We start from the raw sequence: 16,096 nt of genomic DNA on the forward strand, positions 1-16,096 counted from the left end.
GCAAAGACGAAAAAAATGTTTACTGGTGGGTTTCCCTGAGAAACGCAATCTTCACTTACCGTATTGTGTGACAAAGGCCATGCAACTCTCCACCACGATTGGGACGCCATTTTTGGTGAGCTGTTGGTCTCCGAGCGCCTTACCGTCAGTGCCGGCCGCCTGTGTGATGGCGGACAGCCACAGTGCGAAGTCCGTTGTGTTGAAACCGTGGATGTAAACAGTCCTGGGAGAACAAAAGAAGTAAAAAAAAATTCTATAAAAAAGCAGTGTGTAGAACCTTAACCCTCTTCTATTGTTAACTTTATAGCGGGTCGGTGGCAACCCGCAACTTAAATCAGCTGTAAAACATGCTAAAAACAATAGTACATCATCCTTTTTTCCCTCATCTCTTGGTTACCTTGTAAGGCTTCCTTATCAATTAAAATAGTTTTAATTTTATTTTTGGTGTGGGTCTCTGGCTCTTTTTTCTGCCAGTCAGTATACCCTTTAATCTCGATTCATTCAGTGCTGGTGACGTCTTTACCGATCAATAGCTCCAAGTCCAAATTAGCATTAACAATTGGCTAAAGAATAAAAATAAAAACATGCTAACACTGCTCTTAATCACTTATTATTTATCCCCTGCAAAGAACAACATTTATCAGAAACAAATGAAACTCATATTTTGAATCAGCGGCATCTGAACTAGCATTAACAAATCGCTAAATAATAAAAACAAAAATGTTGAACATCATGTACCGGAAAAAAACTCAAAATATTTTGAATCACAGAACTCAGACATGGACTTACTCACAATCAAAATAGATTTAAATTGTAAAAAAAGAAAAACAATATATAAATAGGGTTTTCTGTTACCTGACTACTACTGAGGGGCATAACCACACATATGCTAGATGTTTTTTCCATTCTAATAATATTAACTAACTTTAAAAAAAGTTTTTTTGCAATAAAATGTTATTTTGCAAGCAGATTGCCTTTGTTTTACGGAAAGCTTTGTTTAGATATTGGGAATATCACATATACAAAAAAAAGCATCAGCGTGAAAGTTCTGCTTGAAATGCATTTTTTAACAAAATCCCATTTTTTTCAGAATTTTTTTAGGGAAACAAGTATTTTCAAGATACAAAATGTTCAACTGTTGTTTACTAAACAGTGGCAAAACATGCAAACATATATTTTTTAAATGAAATATAAGGGTTGAAGCTTTTTTATGTCCTGTTCCTATTTAGCTACAGAACTAAATATTCTGTAGGCTATTAAAAATGAGTGAGGATGGCAAAAATTGGCTGACACCAGCTCTTCCTGTTTGAGAGAAACATCTGGCATTGAATGAGTGAAGAAAAATATCATACCCTGGTATTTTTGCTCACGATCATCTTAGTGTCAGGGTTTCGGCTCTTGCCAAGTGGTTTAAATTTCATTTTCACTTCATTCGGCATTCGTTTTTCAATTGCGTCATTGAAAGGAGCTCTTGGCGGCGTCAATCAAGCTGAAGTTTGCCAAACAAATGCACTGCCAATTTGTGCTTTTCAAGACAATGAATTTAGCTACACAGCAGAACTTGATGAAAGCTGAAACTGGTAAAAATCAGAGGAAAGAAGAAAAAAAATCTCCCGCCGACTTGCTTTGAATAAGATCATTGTCATTAAGAAAGAAAAGCAATTGGAAGCGGATCGTTTACTTTAAGGTTGCGTTGTTAAACAGTCATCTGAAGCCAACTTCAACCCAGCATGGGCTTGCTCAAGAAAGACTGTACAAAAAATAGAAAACAAGCTATATTCTGTTGGTATTTTCATAGCTTTAAGGAAAGCTTTTGACTCAAATCATGATATACTACTTAAAAAGATACAGAAATATGGAAATAGAGGAATATCTAATCACTGGGTTAAATCATACCTCTGAAATGGATCCCAAAACATACGGATTGGTGAAAGCAATTCAAGTCTTATAAGCATGAGCTGTGGAGTCCCTCAAGGATCTGTGTTGGGACCTTCATTTTTTCTTTGTACAAAAAATGACTTATCCAAATTAAAATATATTCTTTGCTGATGACACAACAAAATTAGGCTCGGGTACAAATTCACAGGGATTGCAGACAGAAATGAAGTAAAATAGTTTTTGAATAAGTCTTCTCTGCAAGGGAAAAAAATGAAAAAATGTAACAGGGGTGGGCACTTAAAATCCTCGGCTTCAGTGTACTCCCTTTGGGCACATATTTATTTATATTATTGTATTGTTAAGCAGTTTTTTATATTTCTTGTGCAAATATGTTGTTGTTACCTTTTGTTAATTAATAGCTGATGGTGTTTTATTTATTTTTTGTGTACTGTGCCCAAATAAATTTCATTAATTCCTTTAAATACAAAGCACCGGCAAATATTTTTTCTCCATCAGGGATAATGACGTACCTTCCACCTTCCACCATCAGCAGCACTTGGATGTTCTCCTCGCCTTCACTCTGGATGCTTACGGCTGGTCACAAGAAAAGCGAAACGGCGGGTCAAAGGGTAACAATGGATTTCTTCCCAAAAAGTCCCGAAATAGGTTCTTTCACCCTTGCTCCAGTCCGGACCACCTCTGGGATTTGGAATGTGTGCTCCGGATTGCTTACTTGGAGTGTTTGCAGACGACACAATGTATAAAAATGTCAAAGTCATCAGAGAGTTAGCAGAGTTGATCACGGAGTCTCTTAAAACGTAAGCGGATTAGGCCGTTCTGTGCCGCGGGGGTTATACAGATCTAATTTGCGGCCTATTAAAAGCTCCACTTAAGCTGTCTAGCGGGGGACTGTTTGCTTGTGGCAATTTTCAGCACAACTGCCTGACGATGTCACTGCGACAAAAGCGTGCGCTTCTCACTTCGGACGGCCACGAAATGGTGAGCAAGCACAAATCTGCGATTTGCAGACAAAATTGAAAAACGTTTGATAAGATTTTAGTTTATTTGGTTTTTAATATTGGGACACGTGCAAAGGAAATTGGATAGGATTGCAGGTTGTTATTGGGACTATTATAGTTATTATTGTTTGTTATTTCATATTTTATGCACTGTTTTCAGCATTGTCACTACCAGCCAATAATGTTGCTTTGGGGGGCGGACCTGCTTCCGTAGAGAGATTCAAAGGTGGGCTGCACGTTTGAGGTATCCTCAAAGAGAAAGTTGAATATTTTCTCGATTAAGTATGTGTCAAGAATGCCCATTTATCTGACTTTTATTAGAGCTGTTCAGGGCGGAACAAATTAGGTTCATAAAATGGGAGATTGGGGTGTGCTGGAGTGACGTCATGCTCTAACCCAGGCATTTTCAACCAGTGTGCCGCGACACACTAGTGTGCAGTGAGAGATCGTCAGGTGTGCCTTGAGAAATTATCCAATGTCACTTTTTAAAATTTAAAATTTTATAAAACATTTATGTATCATTTTCTGCAAATATTATATCATTGTCAAGTGTCTGTGCTGTGAAAACTAGCTGTATTATAAATTATATTGTAATTAAACATCCTGCACAGTGTCATTTTATAACATTTTTGGTTAGTGGTGTGCCGCAAAATTGTTCCAATAAAATAAACATTGCTCTAACCCACAGGGCTTTTTTCGTTGTTATTTCTAAGTGTGAAATAAAAATTGTGAAAGTAATAAGAGGCCTTCTTCAAGTACAGTCAAAACGCCAACCCAGACCCCAAAAAACGTAAAAGACGAGTTAATTTGAGCGCACTTAAGGAATGCACATACTTGCATGCGCATCATGAATGAGCTGACTAAGTCTGCAATCATGACTTAAGACCAGAAGATGGTGGCGGAAAGTAACAAGGTTCCAAATTCCATAGGGCTCCTTTAATTTAAAAAAAAAAAAAAAAAAAAAAAAAAAACGGGATGGCTTTTATAACAGATTTGGAATTCGGCATTGTGAGTTGATTGTGATCAGCGAGACTTTTCGACTGATCAATCATTGCACAAATACCGTAAAACGTTGTGTTTAATGTGCATCCAAAGTTCTTTTTAAGGTAAAAAAAAACGTGCATTTTAAACAAATAAATACGGTACATGCAGACATCCACGGATGCATCTATATTCCTTTACTTTTTTTTAATAAACCATTTAATCAAATTGGAATTCAAGCAAAGTCATATATCATGCCCCTTTTAAGTTATATATTTGATAATAAGCATTAAAAAAAACTCAAAATACAAAAGTGTTTCATTATATTAGATAAATATCTTCATATATAAAATAAATATATGAGAAAACAATACAAATGCAGAATGTTGGTGCAGTCAAAATAAATTCTCTGTGAAGAACATATTTTAAGGACAGGGACATAGAGGGACACTGGGGACAAGAATGGCATCCAAACAACCATTTTTTTGGTAATACTTTTTTATAAAAACTTGTGGTTCACTGGGCCAGATTAAATTACTGAGTGACTATATGTGGCCCTCGGGCTATAGTTTGCCGATCTGTGTTTGAGGACAAATAACCCCATTCGGAAGAGATGGGAAAATCCCTGCATAAAATGCTAAATCAGGGGAAAACAATTTTTGGGCAAAACAAAATACAAATAGCACCAAGCAACAGCATCGTAACCTTAAAGGTATTCCCAAATTCTAAAACAAGCAAAATGTGAGGAAAAAGTACGTGGTTTTTGCATACAACCCATTTATTTCATCTGTATATTCCAATTTTTTTCCAAGATAATACATTTTGAAGAGAGCCTGTCTCGTCTTTGACTTCCTGAGCTGTGACGTCATGTGAGGAACACTAGCAGGCAAGCGAGCCAGGCAACATATTGGTTCATGTGTTAATTAGTCAAAGAGGGTACGGAGTGTTTTAAGCCAAGTTTTAGTAGTTGTTTGTGGAGGATGCCAAGGCGTTGCTTTGCAGGTGGATGCAATAATGGTACAACAAAGGGCGAGCAGCCAAAAATGGGCTAAATGGCAAAAAACCCCACAAAGAGAGCTAACGGAGGCTAACTGGGAGCTATCAATAAAAGGTGGTTGCAGCCTTGGCATAAAAACTCTAGGCTGGCTGACAAAAAACCCGAAAAGAGCAACCAGGCTAACCGGGAACCAACAGCGAAAAATGGTTACGGCAACAAACCGTATATAAACGGATGGACACGGCAGGCTGGATGGCTAGCTGGCTGCCAATGGGGGCTAATCGGGAGCAAACAAAACTGAAGGCCTTCAGCAGCCCTGACGCTAACGGGGAGATATCCAGACAACAGTTTACCAAATGCGACACTCACAATAAAAAGAACACAAACGAAAAGCCACAATTGCCTACAGAAATATAATAGTTGTAACGAAGACAGCTAAACTCACTCAACGAAGCTTTTGGAGGTTGAAGCATTCAACTCAGAAAAACACACTCACAATGGCCCCAGCAACTGGGTAAGCAAAGTTCCAATTTCTCCAAGTAGAAATGAGTGTTCAATACAATCGCTAGTTGTTTCTGAAATGCCTCACATGTTTTGTTAATGGGATTCGCTATTTTGAAACTATTGAGTTCCTTCAAAGATGTCACAGCTCTAAAGGAAACAAGCCAGATGGGTCAATTTTGACATTTAATTTCTCGAGTCCACCAGCATGTGGAATAGTTTGCAACATATCTGCATAAATGTAGGGAGAAACACTACACGTTCTATGCCTAGTTGAAAAAATATACATATTTTTGAACACAGTTTAAGTTTTTAAAAGGGTCTTACTGAGCTCTTGCAGCTGTTTCAGATTAAGTGTTTCCTCTTCCCCTCTATTATCGCTGGGGCCAAAGTACAGGACCGATCCGGCCAAGACGAACCAACCCGTCCTCCAATGGAAAAGGTCGTGTCCCTCCTTGTAGAGTAGCCAGCCGATCAAACGGGTCGTCTCCTGAACGAGAACTTCGGCTTTGGGAGGCACCAAGCACTGATGGGAAAACATGTGCAACTTTCATTGAAAATAGGATTCATAAACAAAAGTCACCTCCTGACACGATGGTCACCTTCTTGCTACTGTGCTCAGTCTGACACAGATGGCCAAGCATAAGGACTCGCCTGCAGCCGTAAACTTTTGATTTAAATACTGAGATGGAACGTTTGCGTAGGAAGCAGAAAGAAATATGGAGAAGATAAAAAAGCTCTGACCTTAGCAAGTGCTTGGATCCAATCCCAACGCATTTCCTGCGTTTCAGCACCGATGACGAGCGTCCGCGAGGTGCGTAAATACACCTCCACCGTGAACACAGCACTGGGGGATGAAAAAACGTGTACATTTTTTTTTTTTTAAAACAGCCACTTAATGGTAATGTGTGCACAGAGGGTGTAGATCGGGGTGGGCTGCATACAGCGCAGCAGGCTTATTGATGTGGCCCGCTGAACAAAAATGGTCACAATATAATGACAATGTCAAGAACCGGAACAGGAGGAGGACCTAGAAGCGTAACGTTTCTTACACAAGGGAATGGGGCAGTCATGCACATTAACACAAACACCAGTGTTTTGGCGATCACTGGGCGCGAGAAGAAAGACAGCAGTCTGGTGTGGAACAACAGGAAGCCAGAGACCAACAAGATCGATACCAGTTACACGAGCAAATACAGGACACATGGTGTCGATACTGGACAGAACGGGACTGACAGGATTGATAACAGATAAAGAAGACTGAAGACAGATAACAGACAAGACGAGATAGACGGGAACGACACCAGACACTGGAGCCCGGAGACCGATATCAAAAGAGGACGAAATAAACGGGAGCTATACCGGACAGGATACACAAACAGGATACCGGACAGAGTCAAAACACACGTCTTGCGGGGGCAGAGGTTTGTTGACGGACTGACAAAGGGTGAGTGAGAGCACTGAGCTTAAATAGGAGGGAAGCCAATCAGTCAACAAGCTACAGCTGGCGCCAAACTGGCGGGGTCGATTGGGCGCCATGGGCAACTGTGACAAACAATGTGTTTAATAAATTAACAGCTACTTACAAAATGTTTTGGGTGCCACCTTTGTCCCCATTGTCCCTTTAAACATCTATTATAAAGATACTGCAAAATTACTACAAAACTTAAGATTACAATTAATGCTTAAATACAGGGACTTACCGGTAAATGTTTTTACTTTCATTCTAAAAAGAAATGAAATACAAAAAAAAAATACTAAAATACTATAGTACAGAAATACTACTACAGGAAAAACTGCAGCACAAATACTACAAAAATTCAGCTACAGTAATAATATCAAAATATAATGGAAATACTATGGGAACGACAAAAAAAAAAAAAGAAAAAAAAATAGAGAGCCATCAATAAAAAAGAGGGAAAAAAGCAACACAATAGAGAGGAAAGAACCACCAAAAAAAGGAAAAAAATTAAATAAATTCCACCCCCCCAAATGTAGGTATAATTCTGACCAAACTAGGTGGGATTTCCTTCATCTATATTTGGGGCCCACACCACATAACTGCCAAGCAGCGGTCAATGGTAGTCGGTTCAAATGGCCTGTTTTGTGTGGGCGGGGGCCACAGCCCCTGATGGGCCCCGGGCGTGACCAGGCAACGCCTTCTCGGCAGGTGCCCAGACACAATTGAGATAGCGGACTGACTTGGCACCACCAACAGAGAAGCGTTTGGACTCTACAGCTGAGTGTTGCTGAAGGCTTAACGGCGCACTTTGTCTACGGTTCTCCTTTGCCACTGCCTGAAAATTTGGCCAAACTCCAAGGAGAAAATAAAGGTCGTTTTGCGTGCTTTTTAAAAGAGTGTGAAGGTCAGAATCGTCGGCGGCCGCTGCGAGGCGAAAAGAGGAGAAAAGAAACTTATCAGCAGCCGACATGCTCTGTATGCTGGAGTCCCTCTGAAGTGGATTTGTAATATTCATGGGAAGGTTTGCGTCAGGGTCCGAGCTTGAATTCAAAGCGTCCTCAAAAATGATCCAATTTCTTTCACGGCTTTGACCGAAGCGGCCAGCAGTGTAGACAGACGCCAGCGCCGCATTTGCGTTTGTTCAGAGTCCTCATCCGCAACGAAATGCTCTAACCACGGATGTACTACTGTATTTACCACACTATAAGGTGCACCTGATAACAAAGTGTAAGTTAGACTCTGGTGGACCTCCTTCCACCAGGGGGGTGCAGAGCGGGTTTGGAACTGGGCATCGGTGTGTCTAAATTCTTCACACCTGTCCTTTATTATCCTCACCGTTTATAACAGAGGTCGGGAACCTTTTTGACTCAAAGAGCCATAAAAGCAAAAAAATATCGTAAAGTTCAGACTATATGCCGCTGCTTTTTTCCTAAGCTTATGTAATGATGCGGCTAATTTATGCATTTTATGTAGAGGTAAGAGCTTGGGCCCAGGCTGTTAATCATTAACTCGGGCCTGACGGGCTCACAGTTTTTCCCTCATTGAGAATCTACACAGCATGCTCTAACTTTTACTCAAGGAATTATTTAGAAAAAGAAAATATTTACCAAACTATCAGTTCAACTCAAAATCACAAAATCCAAAGAAATGTTCCTCCTCGGTTTTCGGTTAAAAGACGCGCGGGTTCGTCTTTCCACCTCCCTCACATCAGACTTCATTTCTGTTTCTTGCCAATAGCTTACAGGCTTTACTTTTAAAAGTTCTGCTTTTTGGCCAAATCTTTCAATTTTTGCAGATTGTAATCTGAAGAATCAGATTTATTTTCAATGCTATTTTTTTTTTTTGTCGGGTTCGGGCATGATCGAGTTTATATACCCGCGACTCAGGTCAGCCTGATATTTTTTGGCCTGATCTTACCTCGAATTTTTTGTAATGGCCACCAGGGGCACCCGAGCAGTAAATGTAAGAGAAACACAAGAAATATATGTATGGAGGAAGACGCAAGTTGCATTAAACATCACGCTTTGCGCAGGAATAAAAATAAAATGAACAGACCCTCATCATGGAAAAGGTGTCAATTGAAAAGGGAAAGCTAACTACTGTAATGGGAATCATTTTACGAGCCTGTTTATTTGTAGACAGAAACGGACTGATTATAAGAAGCAACATCTAATGAAGCAGAAAGGGATGGATTCATTTATTGTGGTTACACGATGTAGCCACGAAAGTAAACCAGTGAATTATCAAAACAGACAATTGATAATCTTACTAAATCATTTTACTTCAAACACATATAAATCTTAATAATGTGTTCACATGTTTAAAACATTCAAAAATTGAATTTAAGACATTTTAATTATATTAAAGCCTTATTTTTAAATAATGAATTCAACGCTTTTTAAAACTTTTCAAGGATCCGCGGGAACACTGTATACTATTCACATAGGTCAACCTTTTTTTTACTTTACTTTTGTAACAATGACAATAAAGGTAGAGTGGAACCTCAGTTTTCGAACGCCTCTCAGTTCGAACAAATCGGTTCTCGACCCAAAATTTCGAGAAATTCTTTCTTCGCTTTTTGTTCAAAAAATCGGAGTTCCAACGCCGGTACGCTAGGGGCGTGAAGAACTGTTGTCACGTGAGCACGCACTCCGTTTTGCTTTCGTTTTTAATATCGGTGAACGGAGTGTTTTAACCCCTAATTATGCCTCGGAAGAAGGTCGGTGCAAGCAGCAAAGTTGCTACAGGTGAAGAAAGAAGAGTAGTGCGTACAACTATTGCATTTAAGAAAGAAATAATAGCAAAATATGAAGAAGATGTGCGAGTTTCCCTTCTTTCGAGGGAATAGAGCATGGCTTCTGCAGACCACCACAAAGGTAAGAAATCCTATTCATAATTCTTTTCTTTATCCTTTAACCACTCACCACTTGTTGTGGAGACCGTGGTGCTAAATGACGTGTAAACGACCTGATTTTTGTATTTTTACACGTTCATGTTAACGCGAACATACGGTTAGCTTCATGTTTACTTTCATGGTAAACGTTCAGGGTGTTGTAACGGATTAAAACGATTTTACATTACTTTTAATGGGAAAAACGATTTTCGGTGATCGACCAAATCGGTTTTCGAACAGGGTTCTGGAACGGATTATGGTCGAGAACCGAGGTTCCACTGTATATTCTATTCTATTCTAAAACGGTGAATTCTCCTTAAGGTGAGGGAAATGTTATGCGTATTAGCTAGCTAGCTTAATATTACTGCGCAATACGGCAAATAAACTTGATACGATTAATGTTGGCCCAACTACAAATGGGACACAAATCCAATAAAAATAACAATATTTGCATTTCTTGTCATCCTAAAATTATACAAAAACGATTATTGCAGTTTAGCGAATTGTGCGAGCTGGAATTCGGGTGAAGTGGGGAAGGAACCGGGGGGTCAGAAGGGGTGGTGGTGTTACAACATTCCGCCAAAGTAAACAGAAAATACGGCGCTCATAAAGGCTGGATAGGTCAGCGTTAAAGTGAATCATGCGCCAGTGAGAGATATGCTAATGCAACAAGCGTCGCGTGGAGGGAAAAAATGACACACAAGACTGTTTACTAGGGAGGTGTTGTTATATGGTGGGGGTGGGTCATTCGTGATTTACATAGGCAGTCAATTCTGCTGCATTCCAATAAATAAGAAGAAATGCTTTCAAGTGCCTAAGCTGAGTGTGCGCTCTGGAAAATTAGCAGTTGAAACTGCTGCCAATGGTGAATGGCGGTGAGAAATAGGTGAGCAAAATATGGCCGGCGGGCTCTTTATAGACGGCCACATTCCCTTATCAAGCGCTTCAAGTTGTTAAATCGGGATTTTACAGTGGTACCTTTTTATAAAGGCACGAGAATTTCGATACATAGACACCTTGCTACCTCGCACTTCGGTTACTGCTGTTGGACCGCTTTGTGGATTTTCATAGTGTATTCTGATTGGCCAAAGAGGAAGATGCTTTATATAGCCAACTAAGTTGAACCTCTCCACCCGCTAAACCTGCTCAAGAGCCATTTGTGGATCTTTGGCGCTCCCTTGTGGCTCCCAGGCACTTTTAAAAAAATGTTTGTTTTTTTAGGTCGCAGGTTCAATTCCCGGCTCCTCCAAGTTATATGTCGAAGTGTTTTTGGGCAAGACACTGAATCCTCAATGCCCCCAATAAGCAGGTAGGCGCCTTGCATGGCTGACTCCCTATTGGTGTGTGAGTGTGTGTGTGAATGGGTAAGTGTGAAGCACATTGTAAAGCACTTTGGAAGGTCTTCATTGACTTGAAAAGCGCTATATAAGACCACTTACCATTTAACCGGAAGGTAAATGCAGTTTTCTATAATGGCCACAAGATGACAGCAAAGTAAGTAAAGTGAAGTGGATCCAGTCCTTAATTCATAAAGTTGTGCAATAAAACCGCAAATTTATTTTTAAAATTAGAATTTGAAGTGGGGCGTTTTTGTATATTTTTTTTAAAACATGCATAGAGTACAGTTCTGTGATTTGTTAAACAAATACTTGTGTCTGTAAATTTAGTTTGTTCTTGAGTAAATAAATAATGTTATTGAGTAATAGGCGAATAAATAAAAAGGAAATAAAGGTTTCCACCTCTGGGATTTTCACATTTCACCAGTTTGTGCATGTGCCTTTCACCATCAGGCACCTGATTTCGTTAATATCATCTTATTTATTTTGTTACTGTATATTTTTATTTTTTTAATTACTTTTAAAGTGTTGTTTATTGATCAGGAATATGTGTCGTATAGCTAGTTAGGATCACGTTGATGCTTTGTGGGAGGACGGTAACAAACCAACCATCCATTATCTGCACCGCTCATCCTCAGTTTGGTCGCGCGGGTCCTGGAGCCCATCTAAGGTATCTTCGGGCAGTGGGCAGGGGACACCCTGAACTGGTTGCAAGCCGGTTGCAGGGCACACAGAGACAACCATTCACTCACTCATTCACACTTAGGGACTATTTGGCCCAGCCAATTCACATGACATACATGTTTTTGGAATGTGGGAGTAAACCAGAGTGTCTGGAGGATACCCACGCAGGCACGGGGAGAACATGCAAACTCCACATGGGGAGGTTGCGGTAGCTGGACCTGAGCCCTTAACCTCTGCACTTTGGGGCTTCGCGGTACAGTAACAAACCGATTCGTTTTTAATTATATCAGATGGGGAAAATGTCCTCACATGGAATCTGAGCTACATGCACGACCCTGAAGAGGTACAACTGTTTTCAATAGATGCAATAAAAGTTGTCATTCTTGTTATTTTTGGTTAAATGTGCATGCATTTATACCCTGTGTCGGTCATGGTCTCGGTGTCACAGATAGCCAGGCTAACCACGTCGGCGATAGCCAGCCTGCCGACCGCAGTGGAGCTCTTTGCACTCTCGTAGTAGGTCAGAAAACCGCCCTCCAGCGTGCACCAACAGCGCCTGGTCTCTGCAAACATCAGGACATCCCAAAAAAGGTCATAAGCCTTCGAAAGGCAAACACGTCCGTCACTCTATGGGGTTTGGTAAGTTTGATCGGATTAAAAGTGTTGATACTCTAAGGTTGTACAGATTTTCCAGACTATGTGGTGCTCCTAAAACCCCAAATTATAAATAGGTGCGCTCTATATACGGATACAATTGCAAATGCATATCGTTATATTACCATGTTTGTGCAATTATTGATCAACCAGAAAACATCGCTGACAGCAAAAGTATAACAGTGATGGCAAAGGTGATTGAGCCCGGGTAACAACCGCGAGAGCGCTGAATCCTAACCACTATGCCATCAGGGACATAGATGGCAGACAGAAAAGTAGTAGATATATGTCATAATAACATCATTTTTAGTCATAGTACCAGTTACAAATGTTAGAGAATGGGGAAAAAGAAGTGCTTAAAAATGGGTATAAATGTTTGTTTAGCTTTACTTAAGCTCAAACTAAGCATTGCAAGTGAAAAACATTAGTGAACACGTGCGTCCATGATCAGAATTTACTGACAATGTAAACTATCAATACAGTACCAAGACAAATGTTGCAATGTATAAATGTAATGTCCTTAAGTCTGATTTATCATCAAATACACCAAAGAGTTATCTTCTTCTCCTGACTTTTTGTTTTCTCTGATTCCGTTTAGTCTAATATGATACCATGACTAAAAATAGTGTGATGTCGGGAGAGAATGCAATGGCGGCGCCGGAGATTCGGCTTACTGCGGTTAGGTGACTTAAAAACTCTCATAAGCTACCCCTGCCGAGCCTGTATCCCAACTATGCAGGATCCATTACTAAACTGATGACCTGGAGCTATAACTCGTGTGAAATTCTACATTCGGGATGGTTATACTTTTACCGGCTCAATCCGAGGTTATCTGATTTCAGCGTGCAGCTAGCCAGCCGCTCTCCAAGCCGCTTTCTTGCACTATGAGGAGAAGCCCACCATTTTGGTTGTACAGACGCTCCCCTACTTACGACCATTTGACTTACGAAAAACGGTAGATACTAACTTTTTTTTGGAGATATCGAAAAATACCTGGACATTGCTGTAAGTTAAGATTAAGTAAGATTTTGTATTGTGTGCACCTTTTCCCAAATACAGGACACTACTGTAATGCTTTTTTCCGCCGCTACCGACATACGGCGGTGTGAGAGGTCACCCAGCATCCACCCCAAAGAAGAAATCCGCTTCCTCTCCACAGTTTGTGTGTATATATTCTATACTGTATCTCCAGCGCGCTAAGAACTTTGACATTTTCATCACTTAATATCTCGTGCAACCATTCAATAGGGTTGGTGTAAAGTGTAAAGAAGAGGCGAGCAGTTTCATTTGAAATGAAAGGGGAATATGGAAACTTGCTGTTGAGTAAATCGCTGGATCGCTCTTTTTGGCCACTCTTTACCACAGAGGAGAAGGGGGCCTAACTCTTAAAGCTTATCTTTCAAAAGTAAGTTAAACTTAACTTTAATTATCTTTATAGAGCATATTATTTTATGAAATGTTTATTTTCTAGTAGAACCCAATACAGGTTACTTATACAAGCCTTAAACATTCTCATATGAACTGACATACAAATTATAGCACTGAAGCAACCTACAAACAAATTTAACTTACGGATCTCGTTCGTAAATAGGGCAGCGTCTGCACTTTTGTATAATGAAAATAAAGACCATTCATTCAACCGTAATTCTTTGTTTTGTTTTTTCATTTGTAGAGCTATAGTTGTTATTTTGTTAATCATATACCCTCGTTGGTAAAGACGTCATCTCGAGGTAAGTTTGACCCTTTGGGGTTTTCCCATTAACTGCGATAACCAAGTGATTACTGTATTTGAATAAAGAAGCCTTAGTAGGTTATGGATCGTGGCGCTCTATTTTTCAAATGAAAATAACTCAAACCGGGTCTGGAAAGAAAAAAAAAAACTGTTGAACGGATGCCACTTGATACCGCCGCCGCACCGTATCAAAAGCGCATCTTCTTTTACGAGCATCTGACTGGGCGAATTACACATCCAGTAAGAATGAAGTTCATGCAAACATACTAATTTTGGATTTTCAAAGTCGCTATGCCATCTGTTTCTTTCTTTCTTTGTTATGCTGCAAACAAACAAGCTCACACAGAGAAAAACAAACCCGGCGCGCCACCCGTCGCCCCAAACTTTCCACTGTATTCATCTCATGAATATGCTAATTCTTCTGCCAACTGTGCGCGGCGTTTGAGAAGAAGCGGATGGCGTCCAAATGAAAGCGCCTGCCACGGCCTTTTTTTTTTTCCTGCAGGAAAAGGATGCGAGCGGCACAAGGACGCCATTCACCCTTGCACCGCGGCACAGTGTGGCTCCTTTCCGCCGTCCTTTCTCCGAATAGGGCGGACTTGAAAAGTGCAGCGCGGCTACTTGCTGCGGCATTCAGAAGCGACACGGTTAAAAAATAAATCCTTTAAAAAAGAAATTGGAACGGAAGCCACGAGTCAATTTCTCTTGATGCCATCAGTGCAGTATCATGCAAAAAAGGCTTATCAGAAATTGATTCCTTCTAGCATTTAATGTATTAAGTTCAAGTTCAAAGTGTTTATTGTCATATGCACAGTAAAGAACTGCTTACTTTGCTGTCCGCACAGTTGCCAGCGTAATAGAACTAAAAAACCATATACATGTGTACATAAAAGAATAATAAGAATATTAAAAAGAAGAAAATACAAGATTAACTCAAGATGAGTTAGGGCAATAAGATAAAACACAGTTGAAAGTGACAGTAGCACAAGAAAAGTCCAAGTATAGTCCAGTTTAGTGTCTGTAGTGTGCTGAACGCATCTGTGGTGTATTGTTCGATCAGCAGCCGTTTAAGAGTCTGATGGCAGAGGGGTAAAAAGGGTTCTTTAGACGGGTTGTCCTGCATTTCACACTCCCGCACCTTCGTCCTGAGGGCAGAAGTGTAAACAGTCCGTGTTGTGGGTCTTCAGCAATATTTTTCGACTAATCAGTTATATATATATATGGTTATATACATAATGTATATAACACACACCAAAACTTTTAAATATTTTTAGGATAAAAAAAAGTCCATTATACTAGTGTTTGAAACTCATGACAAAAAGTCACTGCACACAAGTTGCCTGCCACATTTTTCACAACTTGAAACACAATAAGACGACTAATCGCGAAAAAAAAACAAAAAACATTGTTGCAAAGTATTAAGGATTGATAATCAGAATATATAACAGAACACTTTCAAATTAAGTTACGTTAGGAGTTAATTATAAATCTACTTATAACATTTATTCCATGTATATGACATCGCTGTTTTCCATCTGCCATCAGTATGTACCTGTATTTACTCATCTTCACGTGAACTCCTCTTTCCACGATTCTTTTAATGTACGTTTACGTTTCGGAGCGTCATAAATTTTGTTAGCTTCTGTTGAATATTTCTTCTTGGGCTGAGGTTTTGGCTTGATTCCTAACCACTTATCAATTTTTCTTGTGCAAACACACAACCATATAACGCTCGGGACAGTCCGGAAGCACAAAGTTATTCGATGGAGGCTTCTGATTGGCTGCAGAGTATGCAAATTGCCAAACGAACCGAAATTCAAACATTTCCAAACCGGACAAAGATTTTGAAATCAGAATAAAGCAAACATTTGATTTAAAAATAATAATAATAATAATAAAAAAATAAAAAAAGATTTTTCTTGAAAAAGTTGTCGGCCACCCGGGCGGAGACGTTTTGT

General features: G+C 39.8%; 1 protein-coding gene and 1 long non-coding RNA gene across 3 annotated transcripts in view; one reads left to right on the top strand and one right to left on the bottom strand.

The window, feature by feature from the left end:
* arap2 (ArfGAP with RhoGAP domain, ankyrin repeat and PH domain 2) overlaps positions 1-16,096 on the bottom strand; it is a 137,001-nt gene that overhangs the window by 31,284 nt on the left and 89,621 nt on the right. For both annotated transcript variants that reach the window (XM_088348474.1, XM_088348473.1), the window contains exons 16-20: positions 12,171-12,315; positions 6,121-6,223; positions 5,704-5,902; positions 2,409-2,472; positions 60-223 (exon numbers count right to left, since the gene is read on the bottom strand). In XM_088348474.1, the coding sequence (XP_088204600.1) occupies positions 60-223; positions 2,409-2,472; positions 5,704-5,902; positions 6,121-6,223; positions 12,171-12,315 (675 nt within the window). The remainder of the gene's footprint in view (positions 1-59; positions 224-2,408; positions 2,473-5,703; positions 5,903-6,120; positions 6,224-12,170; positions 12,316-16,096) is intronic.
* On the top strand, positions 8-14,558 carry LOC148356551 (uncharacterized). Its single transcript, XR_015852122.1, has 7 exons — positions 8-115; positions 2,395-2,877; positions 10,953-11,040; positions 12,201-12,391; positions 13,249-13,361; positions 13,466-13,572; positions 13,655-14,558. It is a non-coding gene; the product is annotated as an uncharacterized LOC148356551 (long non-coding RNA).

This window comes from Urocampus carinirostris, chromosome 11, assembly GCF_059441175.1.
Source record: "Urocampus carinirostris isolate Australia breed hairy pipefish chromosome 11, RoL_Ucar_1.0, whole genome shotgun sequence".
Classification (NCBI taxonomy): domain Eukaryota; kingdom Metazoa; phylum Chordata; class Actinopteri; order Syngnathiformes; family Syngnathidae; genus Urocampus; species Urocampus carinirostris.